The sequence below is a fragment of the Trichosurus vulpecula genome, chromosome 4 (assembly GCF_011100635.1).
Source record: "Trichosurus vulpecula isolate mTriVul1 chromosome 4, mTriVul1.pri, whole genome shotgun sequence".
NCBI lineage: Eukaryota > Metazoa > Chordata > Mammalia > Diprotodontia > Phalangeridae > Trichosurus > Trichosurus vulpecula.
The window spans coordinates 145,354,586-145,372,254 of NC_050576.1; the positions used below are offsets into that span (position 1 = coordinate 145,354,586).

General features: G+C 37.4%; 1 protein-coding gene across 1 annotated transcript in view; it reads right to left on the reverse strand.

Moving 5' to 3' along the window:
- ACTN2 (actinin alpha 2) overlaps nt 1-17,669 on the reverse strand; it is a 96,658-nt gene that overhangs the window by 20,551 nt on the left and 58,438 nt on the right. The window contains exons 6-12 of the mRNA XM_036753709.1: nt 15,692-15,770; nt 12,775-12,856; nt 8,677-8,762; nt 7,208-7,300; nt 5,158-5,388; nt 4,503-4,650; nt 2,026-2,176 (exon numbers count right to left, since the gene is read on the reverse strand). Of these exons, the coding sequence (XP_036609604.1) occupies nt 2,026-2,176; nt 4,503-4,650; nt 5,158-5,388; nt 7,208-7,300; nt 8,677-8,762; nt 12,775-12,856; nt 15,692-15,770 (870 nt within the window). The remainder of the gene's footprint in view (nt 1-2,025; nt 2,177-4,502; nt 4,651-5,157; nt 5,389-7,207; nt 7,301-8,676; nt 8,763-12,774; nt 12,857-15,691; nt 15,771-17,669) is intronic.

Consider the following 17,669-nt stretch of genomic DNA (forward strand, 5'->3'; position numbering starts at 1 on the left):
CAAAATTCTTTTCATTTATATACAAGTGAAATGGGCAGCTTTACTTAACGCCGCCAGTGAGAAAAACAACAAAAATTTCTGGGAAATATCTACTTCCACTTCACAGAAAATAGTTGTACAGGTTGCATGGGCTCTTTGTAAAATTAAGTGATTTGATGCTAAAGTTTATTGAAAATTATAAGAACTAATAGATTTTTAACATGGATTTCCCAGAAGTTAAAGGCTAGTTTAGCTACATAAAATCCATACCCATACATACTCCACTTCCATTTCAGTTAAATGGACACATTCATGGAATCGACAAATTGGAATGGACTCTGAAATTTCAACTGGCTCATCCTTCTGTCTTCGATATGCCATTAAAAAACTATATTTATTTTCATCTCTGGAATGATTCCTAACAGACTACACAATCTATCAATAAACTATTCCAGTGCTAGACAACTATAAGGAAATTCCTTATCTCTTAACTTCTTTTCAATGTAGCTTAATAAGCTTTATCTTCTCATCTTAGAGAAATGCAAATCAAAACAACTCTTTTGTTTCTGTTAACTTAAACAATGATATTTCTATTTCTTCTCTCTTCTCTCTCTCTCTCTCTCTCTCTCTCTCCTCCCTCTTCCCCCCCCCCTTGTTCTTACTCTCTCAGCTTACATTACCTGGGATGCATATAGTTTTAATACATAATATTAATTTTGTACTTGGAATTTATATATCAACTTAGGTAGAAGAACGTGGAAGTTTTTTTGTTTTTTTTTCTTCCAGTTTGTATGCATCAGGAATTGTTCAAGACCATCAACTTATTATTGGTCAAAAGAAAAGAAACAGAATTTATAACAATGAAATAAGAATAAGATTTAAATGCTATACAAATATCTCTTGATTTTCTATACTAATGAGGCTTAAGGGATCACACAAAGACTGAAATACATAAATTAACTCAAAACTTTAGTCAAAGTTGAAACCTAATTGAAACTTTTTATTAGTTATTTAAAAAGCAGCAAAAAAGGTGACTTGAATTTCTTTTCCTTTCCTTTCTCCTGTTTTAAAGCAGGCTCAATAAGAAATAATATGATCCAAAGTTGAAAAGACAAGGGAGGAGAAACAAAAGCCCTGGAAGTTGACAGATTAAATAATGAGCTTATAAAGAATCAAGAATTAACTGTATTTTATTTAATGTTTACTGAGGATAAGAGACCCATTACAAGAAAAAAAACCATGTCATTCAGGTATCTGCTTTTACTAAGTTCAAGGAAAATTTGAATAATACTTTAACCAGTATACTTTATTAGTACAAAAATTGCAGTTTTAAAAATGCTGCTGGTTCAACAAGAGTTAGACTGAAGCTTCCCAAGAAGCTGAACAAAGATATTCTTTTTGATCAGGAGATTATATCTAGGACTTAAAGAATATGTCAAACACAGTGATATAGTGGCTTTTTAAAACCATCCCTAGGTTCACCAGCAGAATAACAAAAAACATGACAGTGGGATAGAATTCACTTTGTGATATTGTGAGAGTGACTGTCATGGTGTTTTTTCCCTATCGTAAGTCAGATAACTTTCTTTTTGGAGGAATATAGTTCTATTTAACTCCTCAAGATTCACTTCCTGGCAATAAAGTCAACTGTGCTAGGAGCCATGGTTGGTTGAACAGTGATACACGAGAGCGCCACAATAACTTCTACCAGAGGTGAAGATCAATATTAGTTAAAGTCAGTTTGTTTAAATACCACACACACACACACACACATACATACAAACACACACACACACACACACACACACACACACGCACGCACACACATCACCTCCTGCTGCAGAATTCCCCAGCTTGGCTCTCTTGCTAAATATAGGCCAGGAAGAGACAGAGAGCGAGAGGAAGGTCTCCCCTGCTGGACTCTGGATAATCTACTTGAGAAGCTATCTGTGGAATTCTTACATTGTACCTACGACATGATCGGGTTCACTGGAAAGAGTTTATCAGCTAAATGTCAGCAGCTGCACGCCTTGAAATAGAACATACTTCAGCTCCTGGGCAATGGCAGCAATCTGTTCCACCCGGTCCTGGTGAGCTGCCAAGTCACTCTCAAAAGCCTCATGTTTCCTCAACAAAGCTCGGACTTCAGTCAGAGAAGCAGACTCATAATCCTTCTGTAGCAAGATCTGTTCCTTGCCTGAAAAGGTTGTGGTAAGGGATGATTAATACTCTCTGATTCCACGTGTCAGCCTGTTCATGGCTGCAGAGTACCCTGCGAACACCATAATTCCAAAGAACCAAGAGAAGGAGGAAGAATGATGACCATAATGCAGAGATTCCATACCTATTTCAATTGAAACTTGGGACATCACTCACACTACTGCTCTCCCAGGAGGCTTCACATTCTGATAACTAATGCCTATATGAGGGGTGGAGGGACGTGGCAGGGAAGAACAAGCTGGCATGCATAAATCTGTATACAATGAAACACCAATTCATTTAGGATGTAACCTAATTTCCTGGGACAATACTTAGCAACTTAGTGATATCTATCTAGCTCAGTGTCACTGTACCCATGAAAATTAGACATGATATTTTGTCCCTCATCCATTTGTCCTACCCTTTCTGTAATCTAGCCTTGATTTAATTCTATAATTCCCATGGAAGTATGTGTTCAGATGTGACAGAGATTTTTATTCCTAGAACTGTACCTATCTCCCTGTGAGTACTTCCTAAATCTTGAGAATTTGGCATGATCTGATTGATCACCTGTACCCAAACTTAACTGCAGACAGCTTGCCTCAGGGAGATTCCATTCTTCTTTCCAGAGAACAATTAAAACTGAATGAATTAAAAAAAAAGTCAAAAAGGAAGTGGCAGGGGAAGGGGGGGCGGGGAGGCGAGGAATCAACTATTTTTTATAACAAGAGATTATTAGTGACTAAAAAGGAATGTGAAGACTATAGTTTGTGAGAAAAGTAGGAGTTATGTCCTCTCCAGGGCCACTAGGTGGCGCAGTGGATAGAGTGCCAGGACTAGAGTCAGAAAAACCCTTCCTGATTTCAAATGCGACCTCAGACATGTACTAGCTGTGTGATCCTGGGCAAGTCATTTAATTCTGTTTGTCTCAGTTTCCTCATCTGTCAAATGAGCTGGAGAAGGAAATGGCAAACCACTCCAGTATCTTTGCCATGAAAACCCTAAATGAGGTCACAAAGAGTCAGACACAGCTGAAAACAACTGAACAATAATTTCCTCTCTATTTTCCTATTTCAATAGGAAAGGCTTCATCCTCAGAATTACAGAGAAGCAGTGGTAGACAGGCTAAGTTCACTGGACTAGGAGTTAAGAATCTGAACTGGAGTCAGTTCTTAGCCATGTGCCTTTGGGGAAATCACTTTAATGTTCAGTCTCAAGTTTCCACGCAAAAAGTGAGGACAATAATATCTGCAGTCCCTACCTCAAATAGTTATTCTGAGGATCAAAGGAGATAATGTATATAAAAGGATTTTGTGGACTATGCAAGTCATTATACCATTTAGCACACAAAGTAGATGATTATAAAACACTAAAAAATTATTACCACAGCTACGGAAATATGCTCGGGATTGCCTTCATTCCCTTCCCAACTCTCCCAGTCTTTCTCTACAATGCCTCAGAGACCTCTTCATCCTGTAAGCTCACTCCACCCCTGGAATCAACCCCTGGACTCCATACACTGGAAGTATCCTCCACCCCTGTAGCCTCTCCCTCTGATTGACCGGTTCCTCCCAGAACCCCCATGTTAAGGAGCATAATGCCCCTGCTGCATCAACAGCTTCATCACACCCAACCCCCATTTCTACTTCCTTTTAGGAGTTGTCTTCCTCCATTAGAATGTAAGTTCTTTGACAGCAAGGACTGTCTTTCTGTTTGTTTTTTTATTCCCAGCTCTTAGCACAGTGCCAGGAACATGGCAAATGCATCTTAATAAATGCCTGTTGATTAGATCAGATATACCCTAAGGTCTGAAGGAAATTAGAATCTGAAATGAAGTAGCAGAATTGTAAAAATAAAATGAGTATAGCCATGTTCTTGCTTTGTTGGCTACTTTTTTAAAATGGGAAACTGTATTTCGTATATGATTCAACAAACTTTCTACTGACAGACGCTTAGCCAGATGATATTCCCGGTAACAACTAAGCCAGTGTTGGGTACGGCATACACAATAAAAAATGTCAATGAAGAATTTAAGCATCTCATTTAATTCAAGAGAGCCCAGTAAACAGAGGTATAGGTTATGAGCTGCAAGTAAAAGAGGTACAGTGACTGTCGAAAAGAGCTAAGATAGACTGAATGCTCCAATAGCTATGAGCTAGATTATAAAATTAACCTTCTCCTATACCTCCTGAAGTAATTCCAGTTAGAAACATTAAAACAAAGAGGTGAAGGCATTTTCCCCAAGGTCACACAAGTCAATGGCATTTCCAACTCTTCTGATCACAGTTCTAACTAACCTCTCACACATAATTTGAGCTGCTTACCGTATGCCCAAGATTCATGAGTTGAAGCTTTCTGCCTAAATTTCTCAGCCAGATGTTCCAGGCGTTCCAGTCTCCTTATTTCATTTAACAACCATTCCTCATAACCCTTCTCAGCCTGTTCTAGCCTCTGCCAAGCACCAGCAATATCCTAGAAGAAATATGGGAATAAAGAAAAGATATAGATTATTTTCACCTTTGCTATATTGACCTTTAAAAAATTCTTATAATGCATGTTTGACAATGGCTTTGTTTTTTTTCCCAAAATGATTACTGAATTTTTTTTGAAGACTACCAAATATCTTCAATGACTTACAAAATGCTTTATTTAACCAAACTGCTATCATCAACTAACAAATATCTGACATCCTTCTGAAACAAGGCTAAAAAACTCCCAGAAGATTAGTTTTTAATTTGAAGAGGATAAAGTTCCAAACTACCACACCCAAGAAAGCAGCTTAAGGGAAGTTATTCCAATGTACCAAGAAGAATGGTACAGGTTCTATACTGGAATCCACGTGATAATCAGCCCAAAACTAGTAGCTAAGAAATGGAAGTTGCCAAGCAGAGTACTTCATCAGAGAGGGATTTCTAAGTTAAGAATCTTTAAATCAAGTGAGTGTCCCCTAAAGAAAATGGAAGTGTTAACTTTACGTACTGAAACCATTTTGCCTTCTGATGGCATGAAAGCTGGTCTGTTACTGATCCTGAGCTTAGTCTGCAAGGTATTGAAATTAATCTCCAGCTGGCACTTCTCTTGGACTTTGGGGGGCTTGTGCTTCCGACGATAATCTCGGAAGTCCTCCAGCTTCTTCTGCATGGCTTGCATCGTCTTCTCTGGGGTCCGATTCTCTAGCCAGGGGATTGTGCGACGAATCCATTCCAAAAGCTGTTCCCAAAATAAAAAATAATTTTCAGAAGGAAAAAGAAAACCCTTTCTCCAACAAACTAAATCCCAAATCTAAAATATGGAATCTTATCATTTGATAAACATAATAATAGCTAATAGTTATATTTATATAGTGCTTTATGTCTACATACATTTGTTTACATGTTTACAAAGACCTACATACTAGATACTGACTAAAAGAAAAAAAAAAAGAGGTGGAGGGGGGAGTATCCATTGGCTACAGTATGAATGAAGTTCTTGAAATTTCTTATCTAGTCTCTCTATATTTTATAGCAAAACCCACCTGTAATTCCTGGTAATCATCTACCACCTTTGCCTGGGTAATAGAGAATTTGAGGTATCAAAGCAAGCCATGTGTTACAAATGTGACATTTACAGTAAACTCAGGAACCAGACAATAGCAGACAAATGCTGGATGGAATTTCCAAATAAAAATCCTCACATGGTAGGAGTGCAATTCCATGTAAATTGGCAAAAGGTCAGGCTTAATTCAAATTATCATCCAAGATTTGCTCTTCAGATGGGCCCATGCTGATAATGAAGTGGAAGTACACCCCGGAGACTAATTCTACTCTGAAATACATATCATCAATTTATTCAGTGTGGAAAAAAAAATCAGGTCTGAGTCTAAGTATGATAAGGAATTCCTGAATATGAAGTACACATTATACCTTGCAAATTAAAATCGAGGTTTTAGAAGTGAAATGCAGAAAGCATCACTCATAAATTACCTTTCTGCCTATCTATTCAGAGGATGACAACAAATTAAATTTAAAAGGATATTTCCTTAAGAGTGATGCACATATATTTCATGCAGTTGAAGTGAAATAAAAAATAAGAAGAGACATGGTAAAGAGAGAAAAGGACCAAAGGGTTTAGGCCCAGCCTAAAGTTGGGCCAGAACTATTAGATTAGACATCTAATCAGTTGTCAACACACACACATAACACTATTACATGGGACTGACCTGATGTAGATTATCTGAGATGTTAACTTATGTCTTGAAATGAATGCAATTTCCTCTAGTACTGATTAGGCTTGGAGTGTGTAATTCAGCGCTAAAATTATTTTCCATCTTCAATTGATGGCATATCACTAGTGTTCATCTTAGAGGTAATCTGGACATAAGCACCTCTTTTCTCTTACCTCAACTTGGAGAAAAATGTTTTCTTTAAGGAAGTCAAGCCTCTTCAATCTGTGAGAGAAGGGCTATTTTTTTACAACCCTAGTTTTAAGGAAAAGAGACTTCTGTTCTAAATAGGATTCTAGCTAGTCATAACCAGTCCCTATTCAAATATTTGGCAAAGATTCTTGAACACTATCATACTTCTAGCTTTATATACAGACAATGGATGGAACTTCCTCCGCTCAGTAGGCTAGACAAATTCCCATGATGCCAAGCAATGGACAGTGCTTCAGGGGAGCAGCAGGGCTCCTTAGCACAGATGGTAGTGTAGGGTATATAGCTTAGGGGTGGAGCACACGAGTGCCTTGGCATCTAGTAGAAGCTACCCTATTGTTAGTGTTCTACCAGCCCTAGAGGTTGTTAAACCCCATTTCGGCTAACCCCTAATGAGCACAACTTAGGATTGTCAGAACTCTCTCTCCAATGACATATTGCCAATAATTGTGTTGCTAAAGGCTTAGCAGCCTCCAAGATCCATGTCTATTCCTACATTTTACTCCACCTGAGATGCAAAATACAAAAATAAAACACTGGTAATCAACTTATCACCATCTGGGCCTCATTATCTGGATTAAGTGTTGACAGCATTGTAGTTCACCAGTCTTTCTTTACCTCACTCGCTAGCCTCTCATATTCTTCCATCAGTTTCTCATTCTCTTGATTCACAGCAAGAACCTTACATATCCTGTTAGCTGCTGTCTCGGCCTGTAAAACACAATAGGTAAACAGGACAGCTCTATTGATACTGATGTGCAGATACAAACTGAATGTAGTAGGGAATGGGCGGTAATGAGGGGAAATGAAGCTGCTGCCAATGGAGCAGATCATGTGTGTTAGTTTAAGGAGCAATAAGATCGAATACAGTAAGACCTGAATAAGTAGGTGACTTTACACCTAAACTACAGTTTTCATATAGACTGGATATATATAAAAGGATTAAATGGCAAGCCAAGTAGGTTAGAGGAAAAACAACATATTTTTAAAACATCAGGCAAGTTAGTACCTAGGGGCAAGGGAGAGGAGGGTTCTCTTCTGAAACCATCCGAGGACACTACGATCTCAGGCCCTTTAATATCTATTTTCCAACTACCTTGAGTTCAAGATTGTAAGAAGGCTGCTGAACAAAAAAGCACATCTGTTCTTCCTCTGATAAGAATATTGTGAATTTATGAGATTATTCCTTCACAGGGCTCAAAGTACGTTACCAATGTTGGTTTTTTTTTTTTTTGTCACAAGAATTTGCCCAAAGTGGAAGTTTTTCTTTTGTGAAAAGGAAGCTGAGGTGATGTGCTATGCCGTAACTTAAGCCATGATCAAATATTCAGTCAATTGGAGATACTTAAATATCCAGCTTCTGGGCCCATGCCCTATTCCAATCAATGCCTCACCACATAACCCCTAAACTGTGCCACTTTCTTGTTTTAAAATCTGAAGTGGCCCTAAGGAACATGCAGGTCCTGGATGCAAGAAACAAAACATGTTTTATCTACCCAAATCTGTCCATCTGGCAGGATTTGCCAAGTGCAGATTCATAAAAGTAGCAAGGAATACTGATAAGTAAATATGCCGAAAACCAAGAGACACTACCGGAACATCACTTGGGATATAAATATTTCTGAAGTCAATATGACCTAACAAAGGGTTATTCCTTTTAAAGAAAAGTCTTCTTTTAATTGGAAATATTAAAGATGTTAGAATAAGTCATTCAACATTGACAGGTTTGTAGACAGAGAGGATTAAGGGCCTTTAAAAGGGCATTTATTTCCCCATTTCAAATCTTCCCTTCACTGCTAACTGGATATAGCAGAATTGTCATGCCACCTATATTCTTAAGTTAAAAGAGAAATGAGAGAAATATCTCAAAATAAGAGATATGAAAAAGCATTTTGGAACTATTAGCGTATTCAATCATTATACTTGCCAATGTTTAAAAAAAGATTTGTTGTGGGTTTTTTTTTTTTTGCAAAATCTTTAACTCTGGTAAGATGTGAAGCACAATAAACATACACATACAGAACATACAATTAAAAAAATCAAGCCAAAAAACAGCATAGCAACCCAGATGGACCAAGTATTGATACCTGCTCTGCTCCAGCAAAAGCATGGTAGAAGCAGGAAACATAAGTCATGATAGCTCTTTCATCAGGTTTGGGAGTATTCACAATGTCTAAAGGGGAGGAAAGAAAAAGGAAAAAAAAACACAAGAACACACATACACGAAATGAAGAGTGAAAACCAAAGTAAACAAAAGGAAGAACAGAATGGGTTTTTAATTGACCTGATGACTTTTCTGTGTGTTGAATGGGCATCTGCCCCCAACCCTGAGCTTCATGGAGAATATAGAAAACTGGAATAAATCCCATGTTGGATTTGTTGGAACAAACATTAAAAATAAAAGTAGACAAAAATTTTAAAAGCAATCAAACCAAGAGTCTGTCTCTTTCCCAGTCTTCTTGTGTTTTAAAAAAATTTTGATTATTGGGTTAAGGTGAGAACTCATTTTATTGTTCATTAGACACTATAATAATGGGTGCTAGGTGGCACAGTGGATAGAGTGCTGGGCCTGGAGTCAGGACATCTTTCTGAGTTCAAATCTGGCCTCAGACACTTAATAGCTGTGTGACCTTCAGCAAGTCACTTAACCCTGTTTGCTTCAGTTCCTTCATCTGTCAAATGAGCTAGAGAAGGAAATGGCAAACCATTCCAGTATCTTTGCCAAGGAAACCCCAAAATGGGGTCAAAAAGAATAGAATGTGACTGAAATGACTGAACAATAAGACATTATAATTACTCTCAATGAGCAGTTGAGTGCACATGCCAGATGAAAATGCAAGGGCTTCTGGTTTTCTCTGAGGAGCATATCAACAAACAGAATTCTGGCAATATTTGCAACGAGATTTACTTTTTATCTTTGCACCCCTGTCACTACTTTGTTTCCTGCCTTGAAATTTGAATTTGATTGTGCATGGACTGAGTCATAAGTATTAACTGTGTTTACTTACCAGGTCATTTAAAAATTGCCAATAGTAATACAAATAGAATAAGAAAGGTATACAACTCATAACTATGATTTTTACTGTCAAATTTGTGAATGCTGTATTTCACAAAGGTCCCCTCTAATATCCAATAAGAAGAGAGAGAAAAAAGACCATTTACTGTCATGTTTCGAAATGTGAATATTTCATAAAGGCTCCTCTAGAACCCAACAAGAAAAGAGAAAACAGACCCACTTGATTGCCCTCATCTTTTCTGCTCCTGCACAAGGCATATTGGCATGCTAAATATTTTTTTCTTCTAATTTAGAACTTAATTCACTCTACACTAGGTTTAGGCAAAGGACAGAATTCAATTAGATAGACATGTGGTAATTCTCCAGGCCATGAGCTGGCCACTGGGTTTCAAAACACTATTGTTAAAAAGAATGTGGGATTGTGAAACAGCATGGAAATCTTTTGGAAAATAAAACATAAACTTCTGATGGCTACACAGATGGAAAAAAAGAGATTTCAAAGAAAACTAACCTATAAGAGACAAACACCTGCCTATGAAGCACCAGAAGGGTTTTCTTATTAGGAAGGAAGGAAATAAAAGGAAAAAGAAAAAACAAACATGGAAAAATTTTAAGATACAGAAGGTGAAGGGTGAGAGGTGACTGCTCATCATTTACATTCTCACCTTCTGTGCACCAGCAAATGCATGGTAGTAACAGGAAACATAAGTCATTATGGCTCTTTCATCAGGTCTGGCAGTGTATACTAAATCTGTGTAGAAAAAAGAAGGTTAACTGCTTTGACATTCTAAAGACAACAGCCTTCTGCTGACTGACCATCAGGCAGAGAAAGGGAAGCAACGGACTCTTTTCTATATAGTATGGTGTTATGGATCTGATCAGATCAAGAAAATAACACCTATAAAAATCCATCACTTCCCACAAAGACTGAAAAGTCACCAAAGAAAAGGGTATGACTGCCTTAGGCTGCCATGGAGGAGTGAGTCCCAGACTAGCTGGACATTTCACAGCCAGGGCTAAGGTTCGATTTAAAATCTCCAGGATTTATCCAGCTCTAGGGTTCAACAGGAGAGAGGCACTGGAGGATGTGCAGCCTCTAGATGAAGCCATATACCATGGGGGAACAAAAATCATCAAGATTTCTGTTCATATATTCATTCATACATGTATATTTGCTGCTAATCTAGACCCATTCCCCTAAACAAAAGCACAAAAAAGGGAGGGGAGGAGTTGTAGTGGATTAGAAGGAACTGGGATCAATGAAGTGGCCTCTCTCTTTATTTCTGTTGGCTGGTAGATTGGTAAAGATGAGGAAGAATCTCACCAAATGTCAAATTATAGATCATGTAGTTAGTTTCATGGGTGGGTCTATTAGGCATGACAATGTCTCCATTTAAGGCTCTACAACAGACACATGACCAACAGGGCAACCAACAACATGGGATAGAAAAGGGCTCATTAGATGGGATGAGAGATCTTCAAGGATGAGACTAGTCAGCAACGTTACGATGGAAGAATGACAGATAAGAGAGTTAAAGTATAATGCTACTTTAATAATTCACAGTTTACCAGAAATGAACATAGAGAACTTATGGGATGAAAAATACATGATACATATTAAAGTGTTCCTATTTCTATACTGGTCATGTTTCTAATCCTCTACCATCACTTTGTTATAAGATGGTGTTGTCAAAAGATAAAACAGTATATGATCAAAGGTATATGTAGGTCTTGTACATTTGGATGAAAAGAGGAAAGAAAGAAATAGGAGAAAAGAATGTGAGACAATAGAGGAAAGGGCAGGTGAAATGTTAACTTCTTCGACAAACATAAAGAATGGAAGTATTCTTGAACCAGAAGTCAGAATTTCAGGAAATAGTAGGAGTGTCAATAATATCAGAAGGAATGGTAGTTAGAGTGATCCAGTAGGGAGTGAGTGACTCTGAATCAGGGACTCAACTATGGAAGCTCAATTTTAGGCCATTAGGAAGTTACTTCACAAACTTGAAGAGATTTAGCAACCTCTGCCCCCCATCCCCCAAACTGTCACAACGAATGATCCCTGAGTCATTACTTCCCATAGGATCAGGGCAAAACATAGAGTCCACAAGGATAAACAGAGCTTGGAAAGAGGAAATATGGGTGAAAAATGAAGAACAAGTGTTCCTGTGATATTCCTTTACTATTTTGTGGACTGACTATATTTCTTTAAAGCAGTCTTATAGAGACCATAACTAGAACTGGTCACTCAAGTGCTCTGCTTGCAGGAGTAGTAGCTCAATAAATGTTGAAAAATGAATAAGAAAAAAAATTGAGACATAAAATAATACTACCAAAAATGAAATGAAGAAGAAACTGACTGATGGAAAATGATGGAAAACACTTGATTATGTAAGACCAAATGAGTAGCAACACAGAGCCTAGAGGTGTTAATAATAAATACAGGGTGAGACAAGAGACTCAGAGTTATCTATGCTGAAAGTGACTTACATTAGGTATAAAGGAAATTGACTCACCCTGTATTCACAGAAAGGGTATAAAAGCTTATGTGCTACTATACGCCATGAGTGATAATACACAAAATTAAGGAAAAAGATGAAGCTCTTCCAGATCTTTTGAATATCTGAGACTTGTTCAAAGGAAAGTGATGGAGATTTAGTGGTCACCCCTGATGACCAAATACTTTGAATATGATGGATATGACTGCTATTGGAAAAGAACAGGTGCAATTCTATAATTCTTCTTTTAGAATTCTCATATCTTACATTTAGGTCCATTTGCTGCACTGGAATTTATATGATGAAAAAAAAGAATTGCTCTGCTAAAACTTGAGGAAGTAATTTTCAAAGTTATTTTTTAAAAGTATATACATAAGTCTATGTTCTTGCTTTCCATTACACAGAAAATGTTCAGTTCTCTTTCCTTACATGCCTCATAGGTTAGTTTGAGAGAAGGTTTTTCTTCTTTTCTCTCTCAATCTCTCTCTCTAGAATCACTTTTGAGTTTCAAGGCAAAATCTACGCATGAAATTCTTCAATAACATCTGCATGACTGAAATGATCTCTTATTAAGAAATACAAGGCTGCAAAATCACATTGCAAAGAGCTAAGAGATTAGCATAATGATGTCCAGAAAAAACTAAAGTCACTAAGTAAAATTCAAATCCCACCTTCTGCATCCAACATCTTGGGGATATCCAAATGCTTTTCTGCTATTTCCATGGCCAGGTTGATATTTCCTACAGGGTCATCCTGCACAGAAAAAGTAATAACCAATTAAAAATAATAACCCATAGCTTTTAAAAAATCCAATCCTTGCTAATAATTTTCTTTACATATTTTGCTTTCAGAAGGAAATATCCTTCCTCTTTACCCTACCTCAAACAAATTTTTCAGTAAGATACAGCCCTGACACGCATTTTTTGCCAAAATACATTATAGCTTAAGTAGTTTTATTTCCCTTGCGACCCAACCCCAATAAGATGCATTTCAACTTAAATGTTTGAGAAAAAAATAGAAATAAAGATATCACAGTGGAGTTAAATTATTCCGGAAACACATATACCCATATCATACCAAGACAAACTGTACATGCACAATCTTACAAACAGCAAAATGAATCACAAAGCTCTTAGGATAAAAACACTCTGTACTGAAAATGCGTCATTTCGTGTGTTTTTTTTAATGTCTGGGATGAATTCCTTGGGTATAAAAGCTTATTTTGAACATTATTATTGATAATGACATAAATGTTTTCTTCAAAAAAATTCACAAAGTATGAAGCTGAGCTGTTAGGAATCCAAAAGTAGAATTCAGACTAACATTTCTAAGTCTGATTTACTTAATGCTGTATAGGTTTACTGACCATGTGTAGATCTCATATTTGAGGAAGCAGTAAGAGCAAAAAAGAGTCTCTACAAAAAGGAGGCAGAAGTCTACGAATAAATTTAAAAAACATGCCTACCATAGTATTTCATCCTGGAAATCATTTTAATATTTCAATAAAAATTCTGCAATATTATATACTGGTAGCACAGAATAATAAAACTGTACATAATGTCTGACAAGCACAGGCATCAAACACTTAATCACAGTGTAATCATACGGTACTGAATAAAGCAGCTGAATAAAGTTTCCTAGCCTTTCAAGGTACATAATTGTTTCAGTCAAAATTTTTTTCAACCAAATATGAATATTAAGAAAGCATATAAATCACCTGGTTGAAAAACAATTTTATTTCATCAATCAAATGGTAATGGTTATCTACTTTCATGCTAATATTTGCAAAGTTATATAAAAAATTTTTAAGTTAAAAATCTGGTATTAAACTAACAGTTTTAAATAGCTAAATAATACTTAACTTTAAGGACACCATCTTGGACTATAAAGTTCTGGAGTTGAAGTAGAGCTTATATACACATGTTACCATGTTAACAATATTAGACTGATTTTTTAAAATGTTTTAGGCATTTTAGGTGGCCATAGGTTAATTCAAGAAAAACGACCATGCGTTGAGCCATTGTAAGTAGCGCCCTCCCCCCCTAAAATGGAGAGCACCATTTCACAATCCATCCTTTATTTTCCACCATAAAGATACAATGTGTGTATTTGTGAACTGCTTTGGACAGAACTGATTAAAGTATATCAATTGATTTGAAGATGTGCTAGGAAATGATGATGACATAGATAGCTAAATCTACTATCATTCTCTCTACCTCCAACTAACTCTTGATCTCTATAAGATAAAGAAGAGGAGCCAGGGCTTGTCCTCAATAGTAACATACAAGCATGATGGTACTAAGATGTGGTTTTTCTTTAACCTAGAAGGGACTTTACAAAAATATTCTAGAATCCTAGAATTTCACAGTTGAAGTGGGCTTCAAAGGTCACTTAGTATATATAGTACATCTGAGAAGGCATCTCGTCTACAACTTCCCTAACAAGTATTTACCTAGCTTCATTTAAAGTCCTTTAATGGATGGGGAACTTGTTATATACTAAGACAGTTTATTCTACTTTTGGAAAATTCTGCTAGGAAATTTTTATTTATATGGAATTGAAATCTGCTTTTCAGCAAAGTTCTAGATTGTGAGCTGGCAGGGATCTTAAAGTTCATCTAGTCTAACCATCTGACTTTACAGATGAGGCTTAGAGAGATCAGATTTTCACAAGGTCATATAGGCAGTAAGTGGCAGAATCAGGATTTGAACTCAGGTCCTCTGACTCTAAATCGAGACTCTTTCCACTGTACCATACCAACTGCGCTTCCACATCCAACACTTTTATTTTGCAGATGGGAAAAAAAAAGCATACTGGACAAACTGAGAAACTGTGGTCACCCAATTCTCTCATGTATGGCAATCATCTTATTTCAGATGCGTTGTCTAAATCGGGGCGGGGGGGGGGCTGCTGCCTTGAGGCCACATGTGGCCTTCTAGGTCCTCAAGTGCAGCCCTTTTACTGAATCCAGACTTCACAGAACAAATCCCTTTCATAAAAGGATTTGTTCTGTAAAACCTGGACCCTAACATTTGAACCATCATATTTCATTTGAATTGTGAAATCAAATTACTAGCATTAAATGTGACTGTGTTTACAATTAGAAAAGGAAACTCAAGAGGAGAGTTGTGAGTTCCTTCCAGACAAATGACTTAGATCAGATTCACGATCCATGAGGTAAAATCTGTAAGAAATGGTATATTTGGACTGTTGGTTAAATCAAACTAAATCAAATTCAATTCGGATAAAAAAAGGAAGGATTAGGGTTTTTTCCTTGTGAGATCCAATTTAATTTAACCAGACAAACACTTATTAAGCCCTCTGCTAGCAGCTAGAAATGCAAAGACAGAACAGTAAAAGACACACATATGTCTGACCCAGCAGCCATGCTTCTCACTCATGGGAAAGGTTAGCTCAGATAGCACTACTGGTTTTCTAAAGCCCTTTTTGGCGGGGGGGGGGGGGGGGGGGGGGGGGAAGCATATTCAGAGTTAGTTCAGTGCTGATGTGCTCATTCTTAAGAGAACATGCCAAAGGAACTCAAGTCAGGACCCTGAGGGGTCAGCATGCTGTGTCACCTAGAATGACCTTATTAAGCTTTGAGTAGTCAATGAGGTCAGGTCGATGTCTGTGGATGAGCGCACAGAGTCCAAGGCCATCTTTCCAGCTTCACAAGGAATTAAAAAGAATGGGAATACAAGTTAATCAAGTCATTGATTACATTGGCACAGCGCTGGGCTTGATCCTCTTCTTCCCTAAGCTCAGACCGTTAATCCCTTATTTTGTGGGGGTCGAGTACCACAGGAGTTCTCTCATCCCTCCTCCCTCCCCTTCCCCCTTGCACCTACAGATACGACCCCCATCTTCTCAACCCCTTTACTAAACCTCAGACTTACCAGAGATGAGCTTCTCCTCAGTAAACTGAACAAGAGACAGTCTGCACTGTAGTTCTGATTTTAAGGGTTTAATGGGCTGAGTTTGCTTGGGAACTAACCACCAAGTGTAACATTGTTTCTATGGGAAAACACTTTCAGAGTTCTAAACAACCAATTTAGACATTAATTTTTGGAATACAATCTATTTGTAAACTAGGAACTTGTATTATATGACTATTTTAAAGTATAAATCCTAATTCTACCTTCTTTATAGTTAAAAACCCCTTACTATGTGACTTTCTGCTAATGTTAACATTGAATGCAAAGCTCATCAAAGCCCTGATACCTTAACTATGAGCTTACCTGGGACAGAGCTAATAAAAATTATCAGAATTTTTTTTTTACAATGATGCCAGTAGGGATTGGAACTAGGGCACCAAGATTCCTAGATTTCACCTGAATTTCACAGAAGTGAAAAGTCCAAGGAATGCTGGAGTGTTGTGAATAGCTTGGTTGGGGGTAGTGAGAGAGGAAGGGAGGGAGGGAGCAAAAGAGGGAGAGGGAGAAAGAGAAAGAGAGAGAGAGAGAAGAGAGAGAGAGAGAGAGAGAGAGAGAGAGAGAGAGAGAGAGAGAACCAGAACAAAGACTGAGATCCAGAGACTATACATTATTAGAGAACTATGAAAGGCAATCTATCTTAAATAGTATATATATTTTTTTGCATTCAGAAAATGCTCATTCTAATGCACGTACTAAGAAGTTAACTCAATTATGTAGCCTGTGGGTCTTTCATGACCTTCATGTCTTCTGTTCTTTAATATAGCCTCTGGACTAGTTTGCTACTAACGAGTCTACTACATAGTGTCAAGAAAAAAGGGGCAAAAGCTCTAAGTTTTCCTTCTATGTGACTGTAGAAAAAAGGGTAAGTGGGGAGAAGACAAGCAATTGACTAACAAAGTTCTTGGATTGTATTTGAACCACACTGACCCATGCGGTCCCCTCTTGTCCAGATTCCCTGATTGCTTATAAGGGTAAGTCCAAACTTTCTCTTTTGATATTCAAGGTCCTCCATTTTGCCTATACAATCTTAACTCTCAAGTTTTCTATGAATACCTCTCTACTCTAACCAAGTCTCTTTGTGGTGTCACACACATGATATTCTCCATCCTGTCTCCATGTCATTGCTCAGGCTCCATGTCTAATCGGTTGAGATCGTTCTCTTCCCTCCTCTCCATCAGTTCAAATTCTCATTCAAAAGATACCCCAATATTGCTTTTTCCCTGAAGCATTCCAAAACTGATGCTATAATCTTGCCTCTACTTTGTATTCTTCCAGTAGTAGACATTATGTTGCACTCCCTCAAAATTAGTCTATAGCTATTCTGTGTATCTAAAACGTTGCCTTCGAAACTGGCAGGACCTAAGGCTTTTTTGTTCTTTTGTGTTGTCTAGGGTGCCTGGCGCGATGAATGCTTAATAAATATTTGTTTAAATAATTACCCATGTTATTGACACAGTGTTCTTGTATAGCTATAGAAGCCTAGCAAAAAGGTTGGATTTTTGAGAAATGCAGGTTTGGACTCAATTCTTCTTGCCCTTTCAAAGCATCCCAGCCTTCCCTTTCCTCCTTTTTGTCTATCTGCTAAAGGCCAAAATCTAGTAATTTTGATGAATTATTCTGACATTACACTT